The 27,932-nt window shown below is 39.3% G+C and overlaps 1 protein-coding gene across 3 annotated transcripts in view; it reads left to right on the top strand.

Annotated features, from left to right (window-relative positions):
- Positions 1–27,932, top strand: part of LOC108716779 (phosphatase and actin regulator 2) — a 126,661-nt gene that overhangs the window by 61,382 nt on the left and 37,347 nt on the right. For all 3 annotated transcript variants that reach the window (XM_041562844.1, XM_018263226.2, XM_018263225.2), the window contains exon 2: positions 20,079–20,246. In XM_041562844.1, coding sequence (XP_041418778.1) covers positions 20,079–20,246 — 168 coding nt within the window. The remainder of the gene's footprint in view (positions 1–20,078; positions 20,247–27,932) is intronic.

The following is a 27,932-nucleotide window of genomic DNA, read 5'->3' as shown; positions in this document are numbered from 1 at the left end:
CATCACACACTTTAAAGGGCTCTTGCAACCCCAAAAAATGTGTTTGCATATTAAATTGTAATTGTAAGCAATTTTCCATTGTATATCTATTACAAATTTTCAGTGGTTTTAAAAAGTATTTGTTAAGCCAGGGGTAGGGGTACAAGGAGCGCATTATCTATGTATAAAATGCAGGTGGAGAAATTGAGATACACTGAAACTGCCAAACATAATGCTTTCATCTACAATTACATTTGGGCCAGGGGCACACTGAGCAGTCTGTCATGCACACCTTTTTGTAGTTCCATTAACGGGCAAAGCATTGGCCTGTTTGGACATATACTGAGCAGATAACTGAGCCAAAATACATACTTTTGCATTTTTGTGCAAATATTCATTCAGCGTAGCTTCGCACAGACCAGTTCTGTGCCTGTCAATGGAGCAAAAAAAAGAACACATAACAGCGGATAATCCAGTCCGCATGCTCCTAGACCAAATGTAACTGCAGTTGAAAGCAGTATGTCTGACTGTTTACATTTTCTGCCCCTCTGGTCCTGACTCCTGATACAATGCTGCAATTCATCTGATAAAAGCTGAATAAAAAGAGGAGAGCTGACTCCTGCTAGATTGTTTTAAGAAGTAGACAGAGTACAGAAAGAGAGAAACAAACATTGCTCTGTTGGAAAAAAAGTGCAATAGAAGCCTTAATTCGTTCATTAACACACACCACATAGAAAAATCAAGCCAATTTCCCATTATCTGACTCTGTCATTGAAGAACAGTGAAGAAAGCCTACAGCTTCAGTTTTCCTCATAGACTATAATAGTTTTGAATTAATGAAATACAAGCTTTATTTACAGAAATGAATCCAGCCCAGTATCTGCACATTTAGGGTGAAGTGCAGTGTCAGACTGTGATGCCAGGGGCCCACAGCCCTTAGGCTGAGAGACCACTTTTCCAAACTTTCTCTACATTTTACTCTGTTAGTTTTCTTGTCTTTTGTTTAAACAAATTTGCTTCTCTTTGTTTTGTTTTTTTACGTATTTGAAGTTGTTTCACCGGAAGGAGCCATGGCCCAACACATGACTTTTTTTGCGAAACATCTGTTTCCGCTGGAATTATTCACCCGTCTGTACCAGCAAGCTGGGAGTAACCAAAGGAAATCAAACCCTCCCAAATCTGAGCTAGCCAAGTTAACTAATTGCAAGAATTGCAAAATAAAAAAGTTAAGCCATATGGAAAACTAATATGACAAAGGTGCAAAATTCTAAGAATTAAGAATCATATGGGTTAGTGGGGTAATCTACATATGAAATGCACAATTCCTGTTTGATTTTGTTAAGCAACTGTTGATGCCCCAGTACATGCAGTTTTGTCACACTTAGGTTGGTTGCTCACACGGAAATCTTAAGCATCTCAAAGATCCTTAGCAAACTCTCATTAACTAGAATATAAGTCTGAGAAAGCCAGGATGGAAGGCATTGGGGGCATGATTTTAAGCACTTTTCCATCCAGCTAAGAAATGCCCATTATTATGCATCTAATTTCTTGGATTTTATACCCTGTTTATAAATGAATTCACATTGCAGCTCCTCCTCAAAGCTGAATTTATATGGCATTGTAACAATATTCGAGGCACCCAAATAAAAAAAATCAGGAAAATTTTCTTTTCCTGTGATTTATGGTTTTCTACAAATAAAAATCAAAAAAATTTTTTGGGATAAATGGCAGACTTTGGCACTGCTAATTTTGTGATTTTTAGCTCCAGTCTGACTGGGATTAAGTTGGAGGAAGCATGCATGAGTTGTACATCAGTATCACAGTGTAATATTTTCATTCTGATATTTTTAGAAATTTGGATTAAACAATACAGGAAGGAGCCCTTTTCAGCTGCCATGCATTGATAGATGGAACAGTTGCTGTACTAAAGTTGCTGTATATGTGTATGCCATACAGCCACAATTTAATGTGGGGAGAACCAGAAGTGTTTACATTTAGCCAAATGTATCCTTTTGATTGCAGTGCTGCTTAGTATAACTAGTAGGAAAATGGATAATCATTATATTAGCTCCAGAAATGCCAGTAAGACAGGGTCAGACTGGAGCATTGGGGGCCCACCGGGGCTGCAAGGACTGTACAATGCCTAGTCCCAAAACATGGTTTTCAGTCAAATTATATAAAAACCTAAACTCAGAAGAAGATTTACATGTAACATATTTTACAGACAGCAGTGTTTTTTGCATTAAAATTAAACATATTTGTAAGGAGTGGAATTCTTAGAATTAACTGACCTTGACATCCAAGAATTTAATACTGTAAAGATTCCCATATGCAAGTAGGAACCCAAGATGAGAGAGAATCTTCTCAATTCCAGATTTTCCCATAGATTTAAATGGAATTTTTAGGTAGTTCTCTGGTTTTCCTGGTTGTTGGGCTGTGATGGGCTTTAAATGTGCATTGTAGTTGAAGAATAGGACTTCCTTGCTCAGAATGTGCCAACAGACTGCACTATTGGAAATATACATTGCCAAGAGGCAACTGAGGGTCATTAATTATTACTGAACTGTTATTTTATGTGATATACTGAAGTTTGTCCAGGGTGATCAACCATCTGTATTGGATGGGGCTGCTGTTTAAAGTCCCTTGTTGCTCCTGCTCTTTCCAGCCAGCTCTATGCTCCTAGGCAGAGAGAGATAAACCGTGTGGGAGAACTAGGAAAGCAGAAAACTTGGTATTCTGCTTGTGCCAATGTAGGAGAGGAAATGTTTTAAATCTATCTTTTTCTGCATTGGTCTTCCTGGCATGTCTGAAGTTGAAGGAGTGCTCAATTGCCATGTTTGCAATGATCTTACTGCAGGGTTGGACTGGGTCAGCAGGACACTGGGGGAAAAAAACGCTGGGCCCAGGCCCTCATGGGCTCCACCGGGCAAGACCCACACCACAGATCAGCCACCCCCTAAAGAAAAATATGATGTGCCGCAGTGCGTGGTAGGCCGGTGTTCACACATACAGGTGGTGGGCCTGCATTCTTGCATGCACGAGGCTGGGGTGCAGAGAGTTGGAAGGGGCCCTAGGTACTGTTAGGAGGACCCTTGGTATTGCAGCCCCGGTGGGCCCCCAATGTTTCAGTCTGACCCTGTCTTACTGGCATTTCTGGGGCTAATATAATGATTATCCATTTTCTGTACTAGTTATACTGGTATGTTGGCGGTTAATATGTTTATCTGTTTTATTTAGTGATTATACTGGCTTGTCTAAGGTTAACATGCTCATTATTCATTTTCTGTAGTAATTATACTAACATGTCCCTTTTTCTATTTTTCTAATGTTGGGAGGTATGTACAGTATATATGGATGGACAGTTTCAGCAAACTAGGGGTGGAAAGGGGGGAAAAAGATTACTACCTTGTTTTGTGGCGAAAAGTCACGTAATTTCCCTCCCCACCCCTAATTTGCATATGCAAATTAGGATTCAGATTCGGTTATGCCGGGGAGAAGAATTCGGCCGAATCCTGCTGAAAAAGGCAGAATCCTGGATTCGGCACATCCCTACAGCAACAAGTCATGTTCAAGATAAACCCACCTTTATTGGTTCTAAATATAATTGTATGTTGGGGATAGTGCCCATTCATTCCTCTTTCCCTTTGACACTGTTTTATTAACTAAAGTTATATTGCTACAGAGAAGATGCGATCAAGCGAGAGTCATTTAACAACCATTGCATTCTGTTTTTAGCTTGACTTAACCTTCTTTAAGCTTCTATACTGAAATAATACAGGCACATGACATGGCACATTTACCTTATTTCTACATTCTGCACTGCAACGGTGTTCTTGAAATGTTCTTTCTGAAGCAATTAAAGTATGAATTTAGTTTCATGTGAAAAAGTATTTGAAGGTGTTTTATGGAATTTTATGGATCCTAGTCTTTAGGTCAGTGACAGATGTGAGGCTTTGTTGCCTGTGGAAAATAGCCTCTCCTGCATGCAACAAAGTGCATGAAATTATTAACACACTATAATGGGAGCAAATAATATGGCTATATCACACCAAAATATGAGGGGGTTTAAAACCCCTTTTACCTCTCTACCACTCAGGAGAATCAAACAAAACTGTTCTACCACCAAAGGATTAAGCCGAACAATCACAAAAAGTCCATAATTCAAAATTCCTTTTAAAGTACACACTCTGTCTAGAAAATATAAATGATAAACGGGTACAGGTCCATAGTGTGAACCATTTAAAATGTATTTATAAATAGTTAAAATTGAGTCAAGGGTAAAATAGCTCATTAGACAATTCCTGGGTCCAGTCCTTTGTAATCACTAATGTAAAGCTCACTGGAAGTCTCAAGTAGTATATTAACCACTAATGACCTACGTTTGTTGGATCACAGTCCAAATTCCTCAGGGTTAGATGAATTATAAAGGAATGGTCACTATTAACCTCTGTTTAAACTGGTTTCCCGAGTATAGTTCAGAATTTCCTCTTTGCATTTGCCATGCCTCCTTTTGGTGTTTTCACTATCTATAGGCGGTGTTTAGAGGATCTGCAGATGCACACTTTGTCATTACATTCTATTAAGGTGCAAAAGCAGCGTATTTCATGTATGCGTTCAAGCATCAGCAATCAGACCATAAAGGATTTGGCACAGAGCTTGTCAAAAAGGAGGCTAGAAACCAATTAGTAAATCCAAATAAGTCATGGAAAGTCTGGAACACGATATTAAAGAGATACGGACACCAGAAATTAAACTCTTTTGTATATGTATGTATAATAATATTGCCTTTCAAAGCACTTATAACTTTGCCATAAAGTTTTTGCACAATATTTTTACATTACCTGTCTGATGCCCCATGTTCCTGTATGAGGGGGCTGCCATATTTGTGCAGCAGGAGTCAGTTAGCATTAGAATCTCTGACAGGCTGAGATGGGACAGTCAGGTTGACAAAACAGGTTTAGGAACTTCATGTAACAATTTCTCACATAAACAAATCTCTCCGTAAAAAACGATCAGCATGACCTATAGGTAACATTTAATGTAAATTCATATTTTAAAAAGTAGTTTTTTAGTGTCAGTATCACTTTAAAGGTGAAGGCATTACAAAATAGAGAGTGGAACTGCAACCTTATTATAAACTAGGATGCAGCCATACATGAACCAATTAGGTGAATTCTTCCGCATCACATAAATAAATAATTCATAAAATCTTAGTAATTTAGTAATTACTTAGTAATAATTTATATTGGACCAAAAAAATCTGGACAAACTAAAAAGGATGAAGTTATTCACTATTGTCTAGTTCAATCTAGAGAAAATAAAATCATAATATATTTAGATTTACTATAAAATCACTAGTTCATTTCAGGGAAAGTGTCTGCAGTTATGAATCCCATAGTAGTCTTTGCTCTTTAATTTTCTTATTAGAGCATTTTAATTGCAACCATTACGTATAAAACTACAGGTTAGACATCTCTGGTTATTACATTTATAATTGCCCCTAAGACTTTGTATGATCTTATTTTGATCGTTCGATTTCAAACGACTGAGGCAATATGACTTTTAAGATATCTAGATTTACGAAAAGGTGCTCTCAGCCTATCATCCAGTATCAGATCTAGAAAGGTAATTGTTTTAAGGATATCCCAATGTTTATTAATGTTTATTTATTGGTGATATGTCTATAGCAAGAATTGAATTGTGTAAAAAAAATTGGATAGTTGTTACTACAGTCCCATATACCACTATCTCTGGATTATAAATGTTAGTGGTGTAGTGATCCCTGTTATCTATATATATTGTTAATATAGTCTAAAAATTGCTGTAGTTCACCCCATAGTGCCCCTCTACATTATGATTATATCATGTATAAAGCACCTGTATACAACTAGGTTAGTCCATGCATGAAAAAACCTTTTTGGTAATATCCTTAATTGTGGAAAAGGTGTAAGATTTTCTCATGATCACACAAGATTGCCTTCTGGACCAAGTGGGCAGTTTATTGTCCCCTGAATGGCGCCAGCAGACAGGCCTACCCAACCAATATCCAAACATCTGCTAGGTATGGGTCAGGCAGGTTTGATGTTGCTGTTGAATCAAGGACCACATCAACATGGACCTTATCTTGACTGCCTGCCTAGCTGCAATTCTGATGAGATTGTTAGCCCGAGGGCCAAATGATCACATCAACCCGATATTATCCACCTCAAGGTGGGCATATAGCTAAAAGATCTGATCATTTGGCAACCTCACCAAACCTTACCAAACGAGCAAGTTTCCTCGTGAGGCAACTTCGGATTGCCAGAGTGGATGGTATGTTTTGTGTTGCCTAGAATGTGTATGCTTAATTGATCTTGGTTTACTTCGGCTGCATCCCCAAAGGTTTTTAAGGGTGCTAGCAGTTTATCATCTTTGACCAACTCGCATATTAGATGTACAGGTTAGAAGCACACTGCCGGCATTGTAAACATGAAATGGCTATACAGAAAATGTTATGTACTTTTGCATCTGATGTCCGTAATCCCTATATACCAAACTTGCGTCACACTTCTAATATGCTTAGAGGTAATGTTGTTTAGGTTGCAAAGATAGTGCCAAGTCAATCAGCCTGTAACAACTTAAAAACAAGTAGCATTTATCAGTTGTGTGTTCATGATCTAGATTCCTAGACCTGTGACAGATTTGTATTCATTTTCCTCTTCCTCAAGGTTTTCATCACACTACACGCAAGGTATGATTTTCAATAACTGATATGGCTCTGCTTGTTTAACACTTGGTAAGAACTACAAATTTAAAATCTACATTGCCAACCTGGCCTAATCTTCTGAACCTCTCTGTTCCAGGAATGCTAAAATCATGTATCAGATTCTTTAACAGGTTGATATGCTGCTGGAAAACTAAAAATTCTTTTTAATGAACAACCACATTCTTTAAATTCTCATATGTAGCATTCAGACTAAAACAATTTCCTCCCCCCTTTGGTTGGGAAGGATTAAGGAGTTCAGCAACAGGCTTACTTGTAACTATTAATCCTTTCTAGAAAAATATGTATACTGTTTAAAATACAGTATCTGTATGTTATTCACAGAACATTGCCTTTTTATTACTTTATGATACTCCTGTTTATTTATTAAGCTGTGCTTACTTGCCACACTAACTCAGTTGGGAGGCAAATTAAATGGCTATTTTTGTTTATTGGTAACATTTCTCTGCTGTGCAAGACTAAATTGGAAAAACTGCTCAAAGTTTTATAAATAAAGCTGTTCTGATGGTTTCATAAAGGTACAGATGCATAGGATTTGTCATGTAGGTCTTTTGTAGAGCTGGTCTTAACAAATGTATATTTTCTGAAAATGTAAGATTGGTGGCCTTGAAGTTCTGATGTAAAACTAGGAGCAGGTTTGCCACCTGTTGATCTGGACAGGCCTGGTTACCCTGCAGGCTTAAAAATCTGGACAAATCTCCACGTTAAAGCTGGCAATAATTTTTCCGTATGCGCTGCATCCCCACCCCATTTACATCATAATTATGCCCCTGGCATCACCAGAACACCCAGATGTCAACACCCCACCTCCCTTTTTTTGCGTCACAGCCCAGATTTCAAAAAGTAAAAAGGCAACCCTAGCTAGGATCCTTTGGTTTATAGATTTGTGGGAGAAAGGGTAATTCTCCTTTACAAAATACTGGTAAAATATCTATTTAAATAAGCAGTGAAAATTTGTTCTTTGATGCTCAAACAGGATATTGAACCAAACTAGAGATGCTCTGATGAGATCTTCTCTGGATCAACTAGCAATTAGGCAGGCTTCATTTAGACAAACCAGTTGAACTTGATGTGCCTTTTTAAACCTTAATATGCTATAACTACTGTATATAACAAATAGAAATTCTAGAATTTTGGAGAAATCTCTTAGCCCCTTGTCCATGCTGTACTTCTACGTGCCTTATGAAACAAAATATAATTGGAAAGAAACTTTCCAATATGCATTACTTAAACTTTTTAGTGTTTTTCAGTACTTCGCAAATGGTCTTTGCTTGTAAATGTAATAGCCTACTTTGTTTTTTTTCTTTCTCTCATTTGGATTAACTAGCAGTTAGGAAGCGCTTAAATCTTGTAATTTCTGCTGAATTGCAATTCATATGCTTTAGAGCTTTCCATTGACACAGATGGAAAGGTATTTTTGAGAGATTTGTTGCCCGTTGGTAGCACAGATTTCCCATGTGCCATTACCCTAAGGCTAGTGCCACATGCTGGCCTTTGCCTACTGATTGTCAGTCTGACTGCAGACACACAGAGTGCTCTTTGGATGCCAGTGGATCGGTTTATTCTCAGCCCATGTTTATACACAGGCCAAGAATCAGTTCTATGTGGCACTACCCTTAAAGTTTATATAGTGAATAAAGTACCCCCTAAAATATAAGGATATTATAAGTCATCGAGGAGTTCCATGACCGTTTATAAGTATATAATTTACAGGATACATGGCTTTTGTGTATTATAAAGGTATATTTGACATATATGATTTATATAGGGATGAGCATCTTTTTTCGCCAGGTTTTATTACGGATATGATGCCCATAGACTACAACGGGAGAAACAAAATTCTGCACATCAAAAGAAATTCACCGCACATCAAAAATAATTTGTCATCGATAGACTTTAATGCATTTTCAGCCAGAGGCAAATTTTTCAGTGAAGCAAAATGGGTTACATTTGCCCATCCCAAGATTGAAGTAGAGCTAATTGCCTTGATTTCACAGGGCATAAAGTGATAGTTGAAGGAGAACTAAAGCTTAACAAAGATGTTTATGTTTTGGGTATATGTACCAGCCCAAGGTGGCCACAGTGGTTTAGCTGTGAAGATCTGATTCTGGTCAATGGTTGTGGCTGTACCGAGGATTTTTCATCCTTTCAAACTGATTCACCTCTGTAAGTGCTGTGAGCAGTAAAGGCAGCATGCAGTTCAGCTATACATTTAAGGACTACAGAAGACCCCATAAAGTCAGCATGCTCTTTACTGCTCGTAGCTCTTACACAGCCACAGCTATTGACTTCTCTCTTCTCTACTTGCTTGGGCTAGGAGAAGAAGTTGAGCAATGTATGGATCCTGCACAGTGAATGTTGACCTTTAGCCTTTCTGAATAGACCAGAAGCAGAGTTTTAGCAAGGTATTTTTAATAAAGCATTTAAATTATGAAACCTTATTCAGGATAGAGCTAGTATTAGTACAGGATAGAACTGATTTTTTACTTAAAACATATTTGTTAATTTTTCTTTAAGAATGATGGATAAGTCCTAACAGTCACTGACAGAAGCTCAAAGCTCAGTAGGAGGATCACAGTCTTGTTTTGCATTATATCAACATCACCTGATGGGTTACAGGTTAAACATAACTGATCTGTGCAGACACTTAACTCTTTGTTTTTGCCCTTTCTGTATATACAGCTATTCTGTTAGGCAGGCTTAAAGCTGAAGTGTTTTGTCAATAAAACGGCACGTAGAGAAAAGGAAAGAGCTTGTCGTTCTTTAATAATAATATAATTTTATCACTAGAGACCAGATGCAGGTAACTAAACATTCTACATCATATTGCAGTAAGTTATTGATGGAAAAAGAGAGTAACATTCTGTACGACATTCTCCTCTAGGAGAAAAAGAATACTGGCAGGCTTAATGGAAAATATTGGAATTTCTTGATTGAAACTACAGGAGAAACAGTTTATATTTAGAATTGTGGTTAAGTGAAAACTGTACAGTTTGATTGTAGCAATAAATGCATGAAATGCATTATCTTCATTTGTTGATATCCATATGGGAAGGCTACTCTTTTCATGATAAAATGGCAGCATATGGATTGCAAAGATGCCCATGTATTGAGGGAACTCCAAATCCACAGGTCTTATCTCAGTCAAAATGATTAATGTAATGCAAATCTAATGTTTTGGCTATTACACCAGCCTTTTTCAAAGTTTACAGCAAATGGCAGCGGCACACTAAGCCTTGCTCCATCTGCCTTTTGTAAGCAGGTTATGGAAATCAGATCGACTGTCATCTGCTCCCTTTCCACTCAGTTTTGGCCTGTGTGGAGCTACATTGAGTGAATCTACAGGTGAAATCTCCAAAATTTCATGTCTCCACACTGATTGCATGATCTCAGTGTATCTCCACGCTGCCACTGAGCTATCAATGGGACTTTGTGAATGAGCTTATGACAGCAGATGTGCTTTTCTCCTCCTGCATACAAAACACCACCTTATCGAAATGTATTCATTTAGTAATAATGTTTTACATAGTAGATGAGACCCATGCCCCTTAAAGCGATACTGACATCAGAAAGTAACCTTTTTTTATTACCTATCATGACATTGTCTTTGAAAGCTATTTATAATTTTGCCATAAAAGCATTTGACTGATGCTTTTACATTACCTTTCTTACTAACCTGTTCCTCTATGAGGGGGCTGCCATTTTTGTGCAGCTGTAGTCCGTTGGCATTAGAAAGGGACAGTCAGTTTGGCAAAACTGTCAGGTTTAGGAACTTCAAATAACAATAACTTACAAAAGCAGAACTATCAGGGAAAAATGATCAACATGACCTATAGGTTACTTTTAATGTAGATTAATATTTTCAAAAGAAATTGTTCAGTGTCAGTATCACTTTAAGTTCAACCTATTTGCCTAAGTGAAATCTGACTTCTAGTTGATTCAGAGGAAGACAGCCTCTCCAATTTGCCTCAGAGAGGGGGTGAAATCTTTGTGACTCAGAAGAGAGTAGTCCCTGGATTAACTTCGTACTAGAGTACACCTACTGCAACCCCCACTGTCCAAGTTCATGCTTATCTCATCATTAAAAGCTATTTTATTTGTCTTGTCTTAAATGATCTATCCTTCATAAAGCCATGCTGCTAATTACAAATAATGCCATGTTTTGATTCTTGCATTAATACTAATAATTCCTTAAACAAAAGCAAATGGCTTCTAGCTTGATTACTTCTGCTCTTATTAAAGGAAAAGTAAACCTTAAAATAAATATATTAATTATTGATTACTCCAAGATGGCAAATGGACCAGTCCCTGGATCAAATTTGTACTTAAAGCTATTTTCAGTAGCCTTGTATTCCTTCACTTGCTAAAAATGCATCTAACCCCTTCTAATGTATCTACCAACACAGAGAGAAAATTCCAGAACTGCACAGCTCTTACTATAACAAAAACACTTTACAAATATAAGGATTGAACCTTTCTTCTACTAGTAAATAAAGCATCAAATCATTTATTATAATGTCACCTTATAGTTTTACATTATATCCCCCTACTACCCCTAATACCTGGGTAAATAGATAGGCTGTGCAAAATAATTTTTTTTATAATATAGTTAGAAATGTAATTTATAAAGGCTGGAGTGATTGGATATTTAACATAATAGCCAGAACACCACTTCCTGCTTTTCAGCTCTCTTGGTTTCCACTGATTGGTTACCAGACAGTAACCAATCAGTGACTTGAGGGGGACACATGGGTCAAAACTGTTTGCTTTTGAATCTGAGCTGCATGCTAAGGATGAATTGCAAACTCACTGAACAGTGTCCCATGTGGCCCCCTTCCAATCGCTGACTAACTCAGAGTTAGAGATCTGAAAAGCAGGAAATTGTTTTTGGTTAGCTTACTATATTAGAAAATTTTTTATTTTGCACCGCCTATATATTTTTACCCAGTTTTTATTTTTACACTGAACTGTTCCTTTAAGCATCTCCTCTCCAGCTTAAACAACCCCAATTTGGCCAGTCTTTCACCATAACTGAGACTTCTCTTCATAACTCTTTGGACCCCCTCAAACTGAATAATATGCTGTTTGAGAACAAAACTGTGTTGCATATTCTAGATGAGGCCTTGCCAGTACTTGCCAGTGACCCTATTTGAATCTGGAAAGAAGATTAAGGTATACTTTTTTGTTTAACATCCTAGGTTCATAAACTTATATTTATCTCTATTAAATCTCATCTACTACTTGGTCATCCAGATTGTCCGTTTGTTAAGATCTTGCTGCAAGGACACCACATTCTGGATGAAATATTATTGGGCTACATAGTCTTGTATTATCTGCAAACACTTATACAGTACTTAGAATGCCATATATAAATACATTAAAACTATTCTAAATATTAAATATAGCAAAGTTTCCTAAAATAATTTTTTTTATTATTAAAAAAACTGTTTTTGGGTTGACTTCCCTTTTTAAATAGCAGCAGGATAATCAAAGGGTTTATGATGGTGCCTTCATTTCACAGTTTATAAATTGCCAAAAGCTGTCTGATCAGGTATAGTTTTTAGTCTCTAACAAAAAACAGAGACAGTTTCTGTATTACTGCAGTGTTGGAGCTCTGCTGATGCACAAAAGCACACTCAAAAAGCCACAGTTATTTTTCTGTACATTTCAGTATCCCTTTGTATAACCAGTCGATAAAAACATTAACTGACAAACCATTTTTATAACACGTATTAGAAAATACCAATACCTATATCATGTTATAGCTGTCAAAGTTTGTTTGGCTCTTATTTGCATACCTCACAACTGTCCCATTTGAGCAGGACAGTCCCAATTTTGACAGCTAAAACAGAATTTCCGGATTGTTTCTGAAATGTCCCAACTTTCTCTTTGTTCTCCTGCACGGAACAGCCAGTAAATGATACAAAGTTTACAACATAATTGGCTTTTGGCAGATAGACCAGAACAGCCATCAGGTGCACTTGGATACTTTTGTAACAATGTAAGAACAGCAGGTCTCTTGGGAAACTTGACTTGCATCTTAAAGAGCAATTCACCTTCATTAGCAAAATTGTAATAACACATAAAAACCACACCACTTCTTTCTATTTCCAAAATGTTGGGAGCTATGTATTTGCAGTATAACTTTTTATTATTGCATAGCTTTTATTTTACTGTGTAAAAGAAAAGCAAACTAACCCTAACAGATGCTTTGCTTAAAATGATCTTATTTATAATTTAGTCAACTGGAGTCCCTGTTTCCTAAAATGTAATTTTACCTCAGCATAGTTCCAACATATTGTATCAGATTCATTACATATGTGCACACCTAAAAAATTAAAAGGAATTTCAATCCAAAAAAATATTTTTGCCTAATAAAAGAAAACCTAGTTGTAAACAACTTTGCCATATACATTCATTACAATTTTTATATGGTTTGTAAGTTATTTGTATATGTATTGCTATTAATGTCAATGTTTCTTTGTCCCTTGCTATTCTCTGCCCTGGTGGCTCAAACTGTTTATACAATGTAAGAAAAGCAGCAGATTAACAGACCTGTCGTTGCTGGGGAACTAAGACTTTTGCAACATTGTTAAAAAATAACAACTAGATGTTAGACAAATGCTGCTTTCAGTAGCAAATGTTTTTTTTTGTTTTTTTACAAAAATAACTTTAAAAGCACTGAAAAGTTTTAATAAATGTATATTGGAAAGTTGCTTAAAATTTTAATATACTATTTTTTTTTATTTGGGGTTGATTTGCCCTGTGAAAGTTTTTAAATAGGGAATAATTACACTTTATTATTTATTATTATTAGGATTTGAGACAGTAGAGTTGGTTGTTATTGCTGCCTTAAATGTGTGGGTAGTTTGCGCCTTCTCTATCAGTTTCACATACATTTTTAAGCTAGTTACTGTTTGTATGGGAGGATACTGACAACAGTTAATGGTTCCAGCTTCTGCTTTGACAGTTTGGAAACTAGCCTGAGCTGTTTTTATATTCAGGGTTAGCATCCTAGGATTCCATCTTCTTTCATTATGAAAAAAACTGCTATAGAAAGGACACTGAAATAAAGCACTTTAATGGAACAGTAACACCAAAAAAATTAAATGTTTTTAAGTAATTAAAATATAATGTACTGTTTCTCTGCACTGGTACAACTAATGTGTTTGCTTCAGAAACACTACTATAGTTTATATAAACAAGCTGCTGTGTTGTCATGGGGGCAGCCATTCAAGGAATAGGTTACATAGCAGATAACAGATGCAGAATCTCATTGCATTATATTACAGAGCTTATCTGTTATCTGCTAAGTAGCCCGTGCAGTTTCTCATCTTTCAGCTTGAATGGCTGCCCCCAGGGCTTCACAACAGCTTCTTTATATAAACAATAGTAATTTTTCTAAAGCAAACACATAACTTTTACCAATGCAGGCCAGAAGTATATTATATTTTAACTACTTTAAACCACTTTTATTTTTTTATGTTACTGTTTCTTTAAATAAAAAAAACTATAGGCAGAAAATGTATCTTTTAGGGAATTTACATTTCTCCAGAAACCAGTGCAGCAGCAGTTCTTGTGGTCATACTGATGGCACAATTGTTAAAAATAAATAAAAGCAACGAATACGGCTTCACAGTGTAATAGTAGTATAGTAGTGTAACTGGAGCATAGACATCAGTTCTACAGTGCAGGGCAACAGTATTTTTGCAACATATTTTTATTAAAATAACAAAGTTTTGTAGAGAATCAACCATTTGTAAATATAGCCCACAATGTCACACATGTAATAGAAATATTATAATATTATATAATATTATAATATTAATCTTACTTTCTCTATTTTCTTCGTGTTATAAATATAGTAGTGTTAAAGGAAAGCTATACCCCCCAAACAATGTAGGTCTCTATAAAAAGATATTGCATAAAACAGCTTATATGTAAAACCCTGCTTCATGTAAATAAACCATTTTCATAATAATATACTTTTCTAGTAGTATGTGCCATTAGGTAATCATATATAGAAAATTGCCATTTTAAAAAATAAGGCACCCCCCCCCGGGATCGTACTATTCACTGTGCACACAAACATACCAACAAATCATACTTGTTAGGTCACATGAGCCAATTAACAGACATAGGTCTGTTTTTTGCTTCAACACTTCTTCCTGTTAGAGTTGTAGTATTTCTGGTCAGGTGATCAGCACATAGACCATCACGAAATGGTGGCTCAAGGCAAGAGATGTAAAAGGGCAAGATAACATAAATATATAGACCAGTTTGGTAAGATTCTTTAATATACCACTTAATAGTTATATCATATTAAGTGGTATATTAAAGAATCTTTCTATTTCTATTTTATGAAGCATGTTGTTAGTTCAACTTTCAGTATTACTGAAGGTTATTCCCAGCTGTTTATTTCTTGGTCTTTTTTTGCCCTTGCTTCTGTATTTTTGGCAATACTTCTGCTTTCGATTATCTTACATTTTTAACACCAGAGTTATCCCAAGGAAATTGTTACTAAGAAAAATCTTACTGACTTGTGCCTGCATGGTTGTTTTTCAATTTTAGAATGTACCTGTATTTAAAATTCTATTGTTCAAGTTAGGGGTTCTACAACTAACACAGAGCGTATGTTTTTTTGTTTTTAAAGGTATTGCTTTATTCGTTTAATAACAATAAACATTAACAACACAATAAACATTTATATTACAGTTGTGCGTCACTGGTTTTATTTTCATTGCAACAGATTGGTTATCCCCTTCTTACAGGTTGACCTCATATAGGTGTTTTGTTCATGCAAAAGTGAACAAAACACCATATCATTACTTGGTGGTACCCGGGCCCGACTCCCACCATGGGCTCCATATCTTGTCAAATTTGCAGGCCGTGCCCCTGGCTTCATGCGCGAGCTTGATCAAGGGTATTAGAGTATTGACTAGGTTTATCCATGAGTAACTTTTTGGGGGGAGGGGCAATGCATAATTATATTTTTCTTGGCATAATATAGTAATTCTATAGTGATTCTTGCATGGACAGTAGGTACTAGACACACCGAGATAGCACCGAGATAGCACCTGTGGGAAGTCAAGGGTATGTATGTACTGTTTATTGGACAGGCCCAGATCATGTGTATAAAATTGCCCACTGGGTATGAGACAAAGGTGTTGTTTAATAGGAGGTCATGCAGGTATTTAATGCCCATTTTGTGGCTATTTTAGAAAATCTTCCAAATTACGGAAGTGTGGGAGGTTGGTATTTCCCCACAGTGGCAGAGAGAACGTATGACAAACTGGTTCTTATTTCATATATCTTAACCCTTGAAAGCTCTATGGCATGCACAAACCTTGGATACAGCGCTATATATATTGAATGTCAATTTATGGCATGCTAAAGACCTCTAGTGACCAAACAAAGGTATATCAAAACTTCTCGAAAACTTATATAAGCATGCTCCTTTGTTAAATAAATGTTTTTATTCCATCATATTAAAACATCAAAAAGCTCTATGGGTTGTAATAATGGTAGATGGGACTTTACCTACTTCAAAGAGTTTACGATAGTTACGTTTTTTTAAGCCTTCTAGCTACCCTGCTATGTTGGCTTGTAGTGCCATATTGGGATTATATGGGTCATGATGCCACCAATGTAAATAGTATATTTGGGACTCCAGGTAGTATAGTTGGAAGTTAGGTAGCACTAGACCTCCATCCTCTTTGTCAGCTGTTAGCTTCTCCCAGGCAATTCTCAGCATTTTACGATTCCATATAAAGGGGATAATTAGACTGTTAATTTTTTAAAATACAGATTTCGGGATGTGGACTGGGGCATTTTGCAGGTGATATAGAAATTAACCTCATCTTAATGAGGTTAATTCTCCCCCACAGTGTAAGTGGGAGGTTCACTCAAATTTCAGTGTCAGACTCATTTTATCATGCTGTATTTCTATATTAGTGTATAGTCTTCTCAGATTGATATAAGTAGATCTACCTGGCATAAAGCCAGATTGGTCTGGGTGAATTGGGTCAGTAATGTATCACTGTAGTCTTGTGGCTAATATTTATGCGAGTATTTTGGCATCTGTGTTTATAAGAGAAATTGAAAAATATGAGCTGCACTTATTGGGGTCTTTGCCCGGTTTAGGAACCACAGCAATGAGAGCTTCATGGAATGAAGGGGGAAGAGAACCCACCTCAAAGGAGGTTTGCAAAGTATTCAGTAGACAGGGGGCCATTTTATCCACCAGAGCCTTATACCAGTTTGCAGGGAGGCCGTCAGTTCCTGGTGTTTTATAGGGGGGGAGAGAAGCTATAGCATCTTTGACTTCCGCTGCAGTTATGGGTTGATTGAGAGCCGCCTTGTGTGCTGGGTGTAGAGTTTGGATAGTCATGCTGTCCAGAAATGGGCAGTGTGTGTTATTGTAGGGGGGAACAGTAGTTGAATATAGATTGCGGAAGTATGTTGCAAATTCCTCCACTAAGCTTTGGGTCAATAAATGCTATCTGCTCTCGTTATTGCTGGTACTGCAGTTGTGGGGCTCTGTGTTTTTGCAAAATATGCTAGCATTCTCCCATTCTTATCACCCATTTCAAAGTATCTCTGTGATTGGTATAGGAGAGCTTTCTTTGTTAGGAGAGTATAACAAAGTAGGGAATACATTCCCAGAGTTAAGCTGGCCATAGACGCAAAGATCCGATCGTACGAATCAACGTATGATCAGACTTTCCCATCTCCCGACCCGCCACTAACCATTCAGATCAAAGTCTTACCATTTTGATCAAATAAAGTAGTAAAGAACAGATCAGCCAATGTTCTACCTCTGACCGCAATCGTACGATAGTTATGTCTGACAAAGCTAGTGAAAGTCTCCCACTGAAAATCGTACGATCGGCAATACATGCAGAGAGATATTATCGGTAGGCAACAGAAATTTTCTAACCTGTCCGATCGACCAAACGATTTATCTCCGCCGGACGAAAAATGACGGGACTCTCCATACACGGTCTGAAAATCGTACGAATCCTCGATTCGTACAATCGGATCGTTATGTCTATGGCCAGCTTTAGGGTGGAGGTGTTGTCATTAATTATAGAGGTTCAATGGGTTATTAGTCATGATCTGTAGGTTACTGGCCGGCCCATTCTGGGATGTGGCGGATATACTAGATCCCAGGTCCTCAGATGTAATTGGTGAGCAGTGTGGACTATTGATTTAAAGCAACTTGTGGCTGGAGAATTCAGTTGCTCCTAGGACTGATATTGGGGGCTGGTCTCCGTGGGCCTTTTCCATCTAGCCAGGCAGCCGCTTCAGCAGGTGTTGTAAAGAAATGCGTCTGACCGCCATCAATAATCCACAGTCTACCTGGGAAAACCAAGCTGTTTTGGAGTTGTGCGTCCCTCCAGTTAGTGTTGGTTATGGAGGAGGAGCCTGTTTGACTTGCGGAGATAGAGGCAGAGACTCTTGGCTGCTCCAAGTGGGCCACAGCCTCACTCTTTTGTTTAGGGCTGTACTTGCCCATTGACATACCTCCCAACTGTCCTGTTTTTAGAAGGACAGTCCCTCTTTTGACAGTTCAACCCGCAGTCCCTCGTTTGTACTGGAAAGTCCTGTTTTTCTCTGCACTGAACAGCCAGAAAAAGAAACAAAGTTTCTAACTTAATTGGCTTTTGGCAGAGAGCCCAGAACAGCCACATCAGCAGATGAAATTTTGTAAAGTGAATATGGTAATTGGGGGTGTGGCCATGAAAAAATAGGTGTTGTAAAAAAAATTGCCGCGCTACCCGCGGCACCTTTTTTGTGCCTCTTTTTATTTCCAAAATGTTGTGAGGTATGCATTGGTGAAGTTTGTAGTCCACACCCTTCGGATTTTGTGTGATAGCAAATGTCTCAAGTTTAAACAGTCACGGGGTCTATGATGGTACTTTGGATGCAGAAATGTGGGGAGAAGCAGTTTTCACCTTATCAAGACTTGTTTTTTAATATGTGTCTCTGTTTTTAATGTCTTGCCATTTTGCACCAGCACATACTTCACAGGTAGCAGTTGTTTCCCCTTTAAGTTAGGCTCAGACTATAGCTTTTGAGCACTTAGTTAGTCTGCTTTTAGTTGTCAGGCCACAGTACTCTGGTATTGCTGTGTTTTATTATCTGAAGGAGCACTAGGCAGTTCAGCACAGTTTAAAATTTGTGTTTTTGGGTGCCACACCATGCTGCTGGGGACTGCAGTCCTGCTTTCTGACACTGGCTCGTTCGGTTGGGGGGGGGTGTATTCACTGACAGCTGGATGTGCTTCTTAACTGTTGCCTGCTGAGACCTTGTGCATGTGCTGTGGCCCCTTATGTGGTGCCCCCAGGGTCCTGGTGCCACTCACCCCTTATGCTGTAATCAGGGGTAGCTTCTGTGCCACTGACTTATGTGGCTAACGGGTCCCAGTGTGACTCCCAAATTTCCATTTTCTCTGTAATAGTAAAACGCTGCACCTTGTACTTGTTCCTAACTAACTATTATAGTGGACTTGTCACTCAGACACACACATCTTTATAATAAAAGTCCTTTTCAAATTAAACATGAAATCCAATTTTTATTTTTTATTAAAGCATTCATAGCTGTTATAATCTCATTTAAAAATATCAGCTGCCAATCAAATATTGTCTGGCCCTCCTCTATGCTTTAGGCCTTAGGCATAGAGGTGGGGCAGACAATTACTTTCACTTTCCATTCAGCACTTACTAGATGTCCCTGCTCTCCACACATTACCCCACTCTATTCACCGTTTAATTGTGTAACCAGTGTGTGGGGATGGCCATCAGGTTCCCCATTCTGGTGCACAAACAAGATTTTGAGATGATGCAAGGCGTGCCTTAATAACATTGGCCACAAAATGGCTCCTGCCTGCTTGCAATAATTAGGACATCTCAGACTGAAGGAAACAAGATTCCAATAATTTATATTGTGTAATTAAAGATCATTTTGCTTGACTAATGTTCTAAAATAGGATTTTGAATAAGTTTATTAGGTGATGGGTCCCCTTTAACTAACTATTAATGAATCCTTATTGGTAGCAAAACACTACTATTTGGTTTATTTGTCTTTGAATTATTTTTTAGTATACTTAAGGTATGGTGATCCAAATTACAGAAAGGTTCCTTATCCAAAAAACCCCAGGTTCCGAGCATTCTGTATAGCAGGTCACATATCTGTATTTATTCCTTTAAAGACTTAGCTGAACTTTTCAAATGCATTCTTTATTTCTTTTTTTTCTTTTTTTTTACTTTCTTTATGGCAGCTGTAGAATAGTAGAAAACTCTTATTTACAATTATCTTTTTCTCTCTTCAACAGTTGATGGGTTGGATAAAGCTACTTTTACAAATTGTGATACACAAAACTCAGGCAACCAGACACCCCCTCTAAAAAGGAAAGGAAGACTTTCTTCTATAGGTAAAATCTTCAAGCCATGGAAATGGAGAAAGAAGAAGGCTAGTGAGAAGTTCATTGAGACTTCAGCAGGTGAGTAGGCTGGCATTGCTCTTTTTATTTTCAGTGGCAAAGTGTGCTCAGGAAGGACTCCCAAGACATAAATACAATGTATGTTTGTTGAGATGAGTAACCAGGAAGCAAAATTAAGACACAGGGCTTGGCACATCCTTGTGGCAACATTTGACAGGAGTTATATATATGAAAGAATATTAAATAATAATGTTTAAAACCTACATGTTGCATAAAGAAAAATGTTTTAGGCCGTTGTCCTGGTTATTAGTCCTGCCATTATAATTTCACTAGCAATAAAGTTGTTCATAGCCAATCTAGACTATGATGCCTGTAGCACCTAAAATAGTAAATTCCTTGAGTTTATAACACAAACAAGTGTAGTGTACTTTTTTGCTTTATCACATTTTGTTTGGGTTTCTTGCCAAAATCTGCCCTGTGCATAAGCAGATACCATTTATGTAAGTTATAACCCTTGGTTTATGTGATGCAGAAATAATTGTAGTCAAAATAATAGGGGCACAAAATATGGATTTTGTGGATTTGACTGAATCATTTTCCACAAAAGATTGTCAAATACTGAACCATATCCAAAAAATACTGTGCATATTGAAATTTAGGCAAAATAAAAAAAATGATGTATCTGTTAAGAACAAAGAAAAGAGAATTTTTCTTCAAGAGCAAATTATGAAAGTCCATAGAAAATGTTTGAAAAAAGTTTGAAAAGGTATCTGATAATTTGATTAACTATCGAGAAATAGACCTGGAAGTTAGAAACATTGAGTGTCTTTGAGGCGAGCAATCTCCCCAAATGACTTTTCATTTAAGCTGGCGCAAGACAGAGGTAAGGCATTTGGGGAGATTGGTCGCCGCAAAGACGAGGCGATTAGTCGGCAGGCAACTAAATCTCCCCAAATTGCCCAGTGTGACCTTACCCGTACCTCCATAAATAAGTGATTTTTCTTAATTAAAGGGGCTCTATGTTCAATAGGGCTTGTGTTGAACATATATTTTTTTTTAAAGGTGGAAAAAATCCTCTTGATCAACATGAGTGCATACTATATAATAGGGCTTGTGCCAAACATACTATTTGCTTTGTTTTACTGTTAATTCTTGAGTTAACGACGGATATTATTATTACATATTTTTAAAGCACCAACATTGAACATATAGATTTACATACAAAGCAACCAATATATGAGTAAAGAATGTCCAAAACTGATAAATGATAAACTGATACACAAATAGCACCCGCACTCCAGTTGGGGGAAAAATTGATTCAGCAGATTTGCTCATTATGAGCATGCATGTGACAGAACTAGGAATACACCAAATTACAAATTCGGTTGGGATTTATGGGGTGCTGTTTCTCCCAAATACATTCTGTATACAACACTATCCCTAGTACACAGAATGAATGTCTCTCATGATATATAAGTATTTGTGACCATATACACAGATAAATATATATACAATTTTTTTTTTATTAAAGAATGAGAACAAAATCTGGTTAGTACACAAAAGAATGTCATTATATTACAAACTCCATTCTGAACATTTTAACAAGCAATCTGTCTGTATAACATCCATGTAACAGAAGCACTTATGTGTAAAGTTACTTACAGAATTAATTACGTAAAAAAACTCTTCTGCCAGAATCTGTGTCTTCCTCTTCCTGCCAGTCACTCACTAGCTGCTGTGTCACTTCCTGCTGCACCGAGATCACAGAACAGCTGGCTGCTAGGTAACAGCTTACAGGACATAGGGGCAGATTCACTAAAGGGCGAAGTGACTAACGCTGGCGAAAATTCGCCAGCGTGGCGTCATTTCGGCACTTCGCCAATTTACTAACGGTAGCTGGCATAAATTCGCTGGCGTCATTTCGCCAAGGAGATAGATTGTGGCGCAACTTCGCACTCTAACGCCAGGCGAATTTACGGTCTGGCGAAAGAGCCTTACTACGCAAATTCACTAAGTTTTTGATTTTACTGACCCTTACCTCTATCGCCAGACTTGCCTTCGCCACCTCAGACCAGGCAAAGTGCAATAGAGTAGATAGGAGTTCCTCAAAAAACATTTAAAAAAAAAATAAATAAATTTCTAAGTCCCAAAAAACGCTGGCGTTTTTTTCCTATTTAAAAGGTGATAGACTGAAAAAGATCATACATTTTTTTTCCGGGTTTCTTCCTTCCCCCCTACATTTGCTAACATATGGCACCTAAACTATACTGTGGGCACATGTGTAGGGCATTATAACAACTTGTGTAGTGTAATGTATTTGCTGCAGCATATATGGCAATTGTACTTTAACTGCACGCCGTATGCTAATTAGCCAACGCTAGCGTAACTTCGAACTGCTGAGCGTAATTTCGCTGGTGTAATTTCGCCAGTGTTCGGTATCCTGTGCGCAACTTCGGATCTTCGTGAATTAGCGTTGTCCGGGCGAATTTACGCCTGGCGAATAGGGATGTAGCGAACGTCGGAAAAAAAGTTCGCGAACATATTCGCGAACTTGCGTCAAAAATGCGAACGGTTCGCGAACGTCGCGAACCCCATAGACTTCAATGGGAAGGCGAATTTTAAAAGCTAGAAAAGACATTTCTGGCCAGAAAAATTATTTTAAAGTTGTTTAAAGGGTGCAACGACCTGGACAGTGGCATGCCAGAGGGGGGTCAAGGGCAAATATGTTTCTAAAAAATCCATTGTTGACACAGCGCTGCGTTTTGTGCTGTAAAGGGCAGAAATCACACTACATTTCTAAACCTGTGTAATAAAATGCTTTAAAACGTCCGGCGTCTACATGCCAATCAAGTCGTGTAAAGGTTACAGCCTGTTCACACGCAAAGACGAAACGCGGCGCTTACTGCAACGCAAAAAAACGCAAAGAGCTTTAATGAATGATACCGTCAAGTGAGCAAATGATAGTTGTTAATTACTAGTTGAGCTTGTCACCTCCAGGATGTTCGTCCTGTTGGTGGCAATATTTCTGTAGTGGTGTGTTTAGCAGTCACCGTGCTTGTGCGCACGTGCACGGTCAGGCAGAAGTAATTCAATGTACAGTGAAGTGAACCAAAAAACACTGATTCTGCAGTGTGGGCCCAGTTTTGGTCTACTTTATTGATCACCTGCGGTGACCATAAAAGATGCGATTTTGCCACTGTTGCAGAACCCTGAAAAATTAGGCATGTGTACTTTCCTGAAAAATTATGTTTTTTTTGTCGCAGCCACTGAACCAGAAGGCCAGAAACAATATGCCATATAAATGCTGAAAATATTAATTTTTTTTTGTCGCAGCCACTGCAGCACAGAGGCCAGGAAAAATATGCCATATAAATGCTGAAAATATTCATTTTTTTGTTGCACCCACTGCAGCACAGAGGCCAGAAAAAATATGCCATATAAATGCTGAAAATATTAATTTTTTTTTGTCACAGCCACTGAAGCACAGAGGCCAGAAAAAATATGCCATATAAATGCTGAAAATAGTCATTTATTTTTGTCGCAGCCACTGAAGCACAGAAGCCAGAAACAATATGCCATATAAATGCTGAAAATAGTCATTTATTTTTGTCGCAGCCACTGAAGCACAGAGGCCAGAAACAATATGCCATATAAATGCTGAAAATATTCATTTTTTTTGTCACAGCCACTGAAGCACAGAGGCCAGAAAAAATATGCCATATAAATGCAAACAATATTAATTTTTTTTTTGTCGCAGCACAGAGGCCAGGAAAAATATGCCATATAAATGCTGAAAATATTCATTTTTTTTTGTCGCACCCACTGCAGCACAGAGGCCAGAAAAAATATGCCATATAAATGCTGAAAATATTCATTTTTTTTGTCACAGCCACTGAAGCACAGAGGCCAGAAAAAATATGCCATATAAATGCTGAAAATATTCATTTTTTTTGTCACAGCCACTGAAGCACAGAGGCCAGAAAAAATATGCCATATAAATGCTGAAAATATTCATTTTTTTGTCACAGCCACTGAAGCACAGAGGCCAGAAAAAATATGCCATATAAATGCTGAAAATATTCATTTATTTTTGTCGCAGCCACTGAAGCACAGAGGCCAGAAAAACTCAGGATTTACCTGGATTCAAATTAAACCAGTAGGGTTTGCACCCTAGTTTGTAACGGTGGTGGAGGGAGGAGGACGCTAAAGGACAGCTGTGTGTGGAGTCATGAGGCGTGCAGAGAAGGACAGCTGCATGGGGAGTCAGAAACTCAGAACAAGTCTTCCGGCGTGCAGTAACCCTCCGAGATCCACCCCTCATTCATTTTAATAAAGGTCAGGTAATCCACACTTTTGTGACCTAGGCGAGTTCTCTTCTCAGTTACAATCCCTCCTGCTGCACTGAAGGTCCTTTCTGAGAGGACACTTGAGGCGGGGCAAGACAAGAGGTTCATGGCAAATTGTGACAGCTCTGGCCACAGATCAAGCCTGCGCACCCAGTAGTCCAGGGGTTCATCGCTCCTCAGAGTGTCGATATCTGCAGTTAATGCCAGGTAGTCCGCTACCTGCCAGTCGAGGCGTTCTTTGAGGGTGGATCCAGAAGGATTCTGGCGCTGCCTTGGACAAAAAAACATTTGCATGTCTGACGTTAGAGTGGCCAAAGTGCTTTGTCCTTGCAGGTGCGCTCGTGGCAGGATTACTGACACCTCTGCCCCTGGAATGTTGATGAGTTCCTGAAGTGACATCACCCTTAAAAGCATTGTACAACATGTTTTGCAGGCTGGTTTGTAAATGCAGCATCCTTTCAGACTTGTGGTATGTTGGTAACATTTCTGCCACTTTATGCTTGTACCGAGGGTCTAGTAGAGTCGCGACCCAGTACAGGTCCTTCTCCTTAAGCCTCTTGATACGGGGGTCCTTCAACAGGCATGACAGCATGAAAGACCCCATTCTCACAAGGTTGGATGCAGAGGTATCCATCTCCGCTTCCTCGTTATCAAGGACTGCATCATCCACGGTCTCCTCCCCCCAGCCACGTACAAGACCAGGGGTCCCCAAAAGGTCACCACTAGCCCCCTGTGAAGCCTGCTCCTGTTGGTCCTCCTCCTCCACAAAGCCACCTTCCTCCTCTGACTCCACTTCTGACACCTCTCCCTGCGTTGCAGCAGGTGCCTGGGTTCGTTCTGGTGATTCCGACCAGAAATCGTGCGCTTCCTGCTCCTCGTCACGCTGGTCTACAGCTTCATCTGTCACTCGTCGCACGGCACGCTCCAGGAAGAAAGCAAAGGGTATTAGGTCGCTGATGGTGCCTTCGGTGCGACTGACCATATTTGTAACCTCTTCAAAAGGGCGCATGAGCCTGCAGGCATCGCGCATAAGCACCCAGTAACGGGGGGAAAAAATCCCCAGCTCTGCAGATCCAGTCCTACCACCCAGTTCAAACAGGTATTCGTTGACGGCTCTTTGTTGTTGCAGCAGACGTTCCAACATGAGGAGCGTTGAATTCCAGCGAGTCTGGCTGTCGCAAATCAAACGCCTGAATGGCATGTTGTACCGCTGCTGAATGTCAGCAAGGCGTGCCATGGCTGTATAGGAACATCTGAAATGGGCCGACACCTTCCTGGACTGCCTGAGAACGTCCTGGAATCCTGGGTACTTTGAGACAAAACGTTGGACTATTAAATTCAGAACATGTGCCATGCAGGGCACATGTGTTAAATTGCCCAGTCTCAGTGCTGCCAACAGATTGCTTCCATTGTCACACACCACTTTTCCGATCTTCAGTTGGTGTGGGGTCAGCCACCGATCGGCCTGTGACTGCAGAGATGACAGGAGTACAGATCCGGTATGGTTTCTGCTTTCCAGGCACGTCATCCCCAAGACAGCATGACAACGGCGTACCTGGCACGTCGAATAGCCTAGGGGGAGCTGGGGGTGCACAGGTGTGGAGGAGGAGGACCCAGCAGCAGAGGAGGAAGAAGAGGAAGAAGACGAGGTAGAGAGCGAAGGAGGAGTAGAGGTGGTGGCAGAACCGCGTGCAATCCGTGGCGGTGACACCAACTCCACTGTCGTTGTTGAGCCACACATTCCCTGCTTCCCAGCCATTACCAAGTTCACCCAGTGGGCAGTGTAGGTGACATACCTGCCCTGACCATGCTTGGAGGACCATGCGTCAGTAGTCATATGGACCTTTGGCCCAACACTAAGTGACAGAGATGCGGTGACTTGGCTCTGCACATGGTGGTACAGGTGTGGTATTCCCTTTTTTGAAAAAAAATTGCGGCTGGGTACCTTCCACTGCGGTGTCCCAATTGCTACAAATTTGCGGAAGGCCTCAGAGTCCACCAGCTGGTATGGTAAAAGCTGGCGGGCTAAGAGTGCAGACAAGCCAGCTGTCAGACGCCGGGCAAGGGGGTGACTCGCAGACATTGTCTTCTTACGCTCAAACATGGCCCTCACAGAAACTTGGCTGGGGGCAGATGACTGGGAATGGGAACTGGTGGTCAAGGTGGAAGGCGGAGTGGAGGGTGGTTCAGACGGGTCAAGGACAGCAGAGGTAGAGCAGTAAGATGCTGGACCAGAAGGAGGGTGGCTTTTAGTTTGCCTGTTGCCTTTGAGGTGTTGCTCCCAAAGTGCTTTGTGCTTGCCGTTCATGTGCCTTCGCATAGAAGTTGTACCTATGTGGCTGTTGGGCTTCCCAAGACTCAGTTTCTGACTGCACTCATTGCAAATTACAACGCTTTTGTCAGAGGCACACACATTAAAAAAATCCCACACTGCTGACCTTTTTGAAGCTGGCAATCTGGCGGTAACAGTAGAAGTTGGCGGCGTTGGCGGCAATGGAGGGTGCGTTGGCCGGCTGACCACAGGTGCCGATACATGTTGTTGCCCTACTGTTCCCTGCGAGCTGTCCTCCCTGCTTCTTCCAAGTCTTATTCTCCTCCTGCCTCTCTGACTCTCCATCTGAACTATCCTCCTCTTGCTCTCTTCTACTGGGCACCCACAAAACATCAATCTCCTCATCATCATTCTCCTCAGATGCATCAATTTCTTCTGACAGCTCACAGAAGGAAGCAGCAGCGGGGACCTCCTCATCACTCATTATGTCCATCTCTGTTGTGTTCTCTGCCAGAATTAAATCTGGTGTAACGTCCTCATCTCCTTCATCTTCTTCTGCCAATAATGGTTGCGCATCACTCAGTTCAAGAAACTCATGTGAAAATAACTCCTCTGACTCCAGTGAAGAAGGGGCGCCGGTGGTGGAGGAAGTGTTACGTGGGGTGGCCATAGCAGTGGAGGATGAGGATGTTGTGGTAAAGTTAGAAACGGTAGAGGATGGGGTGTGCTGTGTAAGCCAGTCAACTACCTCTTCAGCATTTTGGGAGTTCAGGGTCATTGCCTTTTTAAAACTGGGCAATTTCCTAGGGCCACAGGATAGCATAGCAGCACGGCCCCTAGTGCCTCTGCGTGGCGGCCTGCCTTTGCCTGGCATTATTTTTAAAACAACAACAACAACTCAGGTGGTGTTTCTGGAGACGGTATTATTATTGATATTTAGACAGAATGTGAAAAAGCTCACACAGCTAGATGGCCGTTGTTTGAAAATGAAGAACACACTGGGCAAACAAATTGAAACAATGCCTGCAAGGTCAACGTATACACTACTACAGCAGTGGATACGGAATATATTATTGCTGCTTGAAAAACGTCACTCAGGTGGTGTTTCTGGAGACGGTATTATTATTG

This window comes from Xenopus laevis, chromosome 5L, assembly GCF_017654675.1.
Source record: "Xenopus laevis strain J_2021 chromosome 5L, Xenopus_laevis_v10.1, whole genome shotgun sequence".
Lineage (NCBI taxonomy): Eukaryota > Metazoa > Chordata > Amphibia > Anura > Pipidae > Xenopus > Xenopus laevis.
Note: the sequence above shows the minus strand (reverse complement) of the source record. Positions and strands in the feature narration are given on the sequence as shown.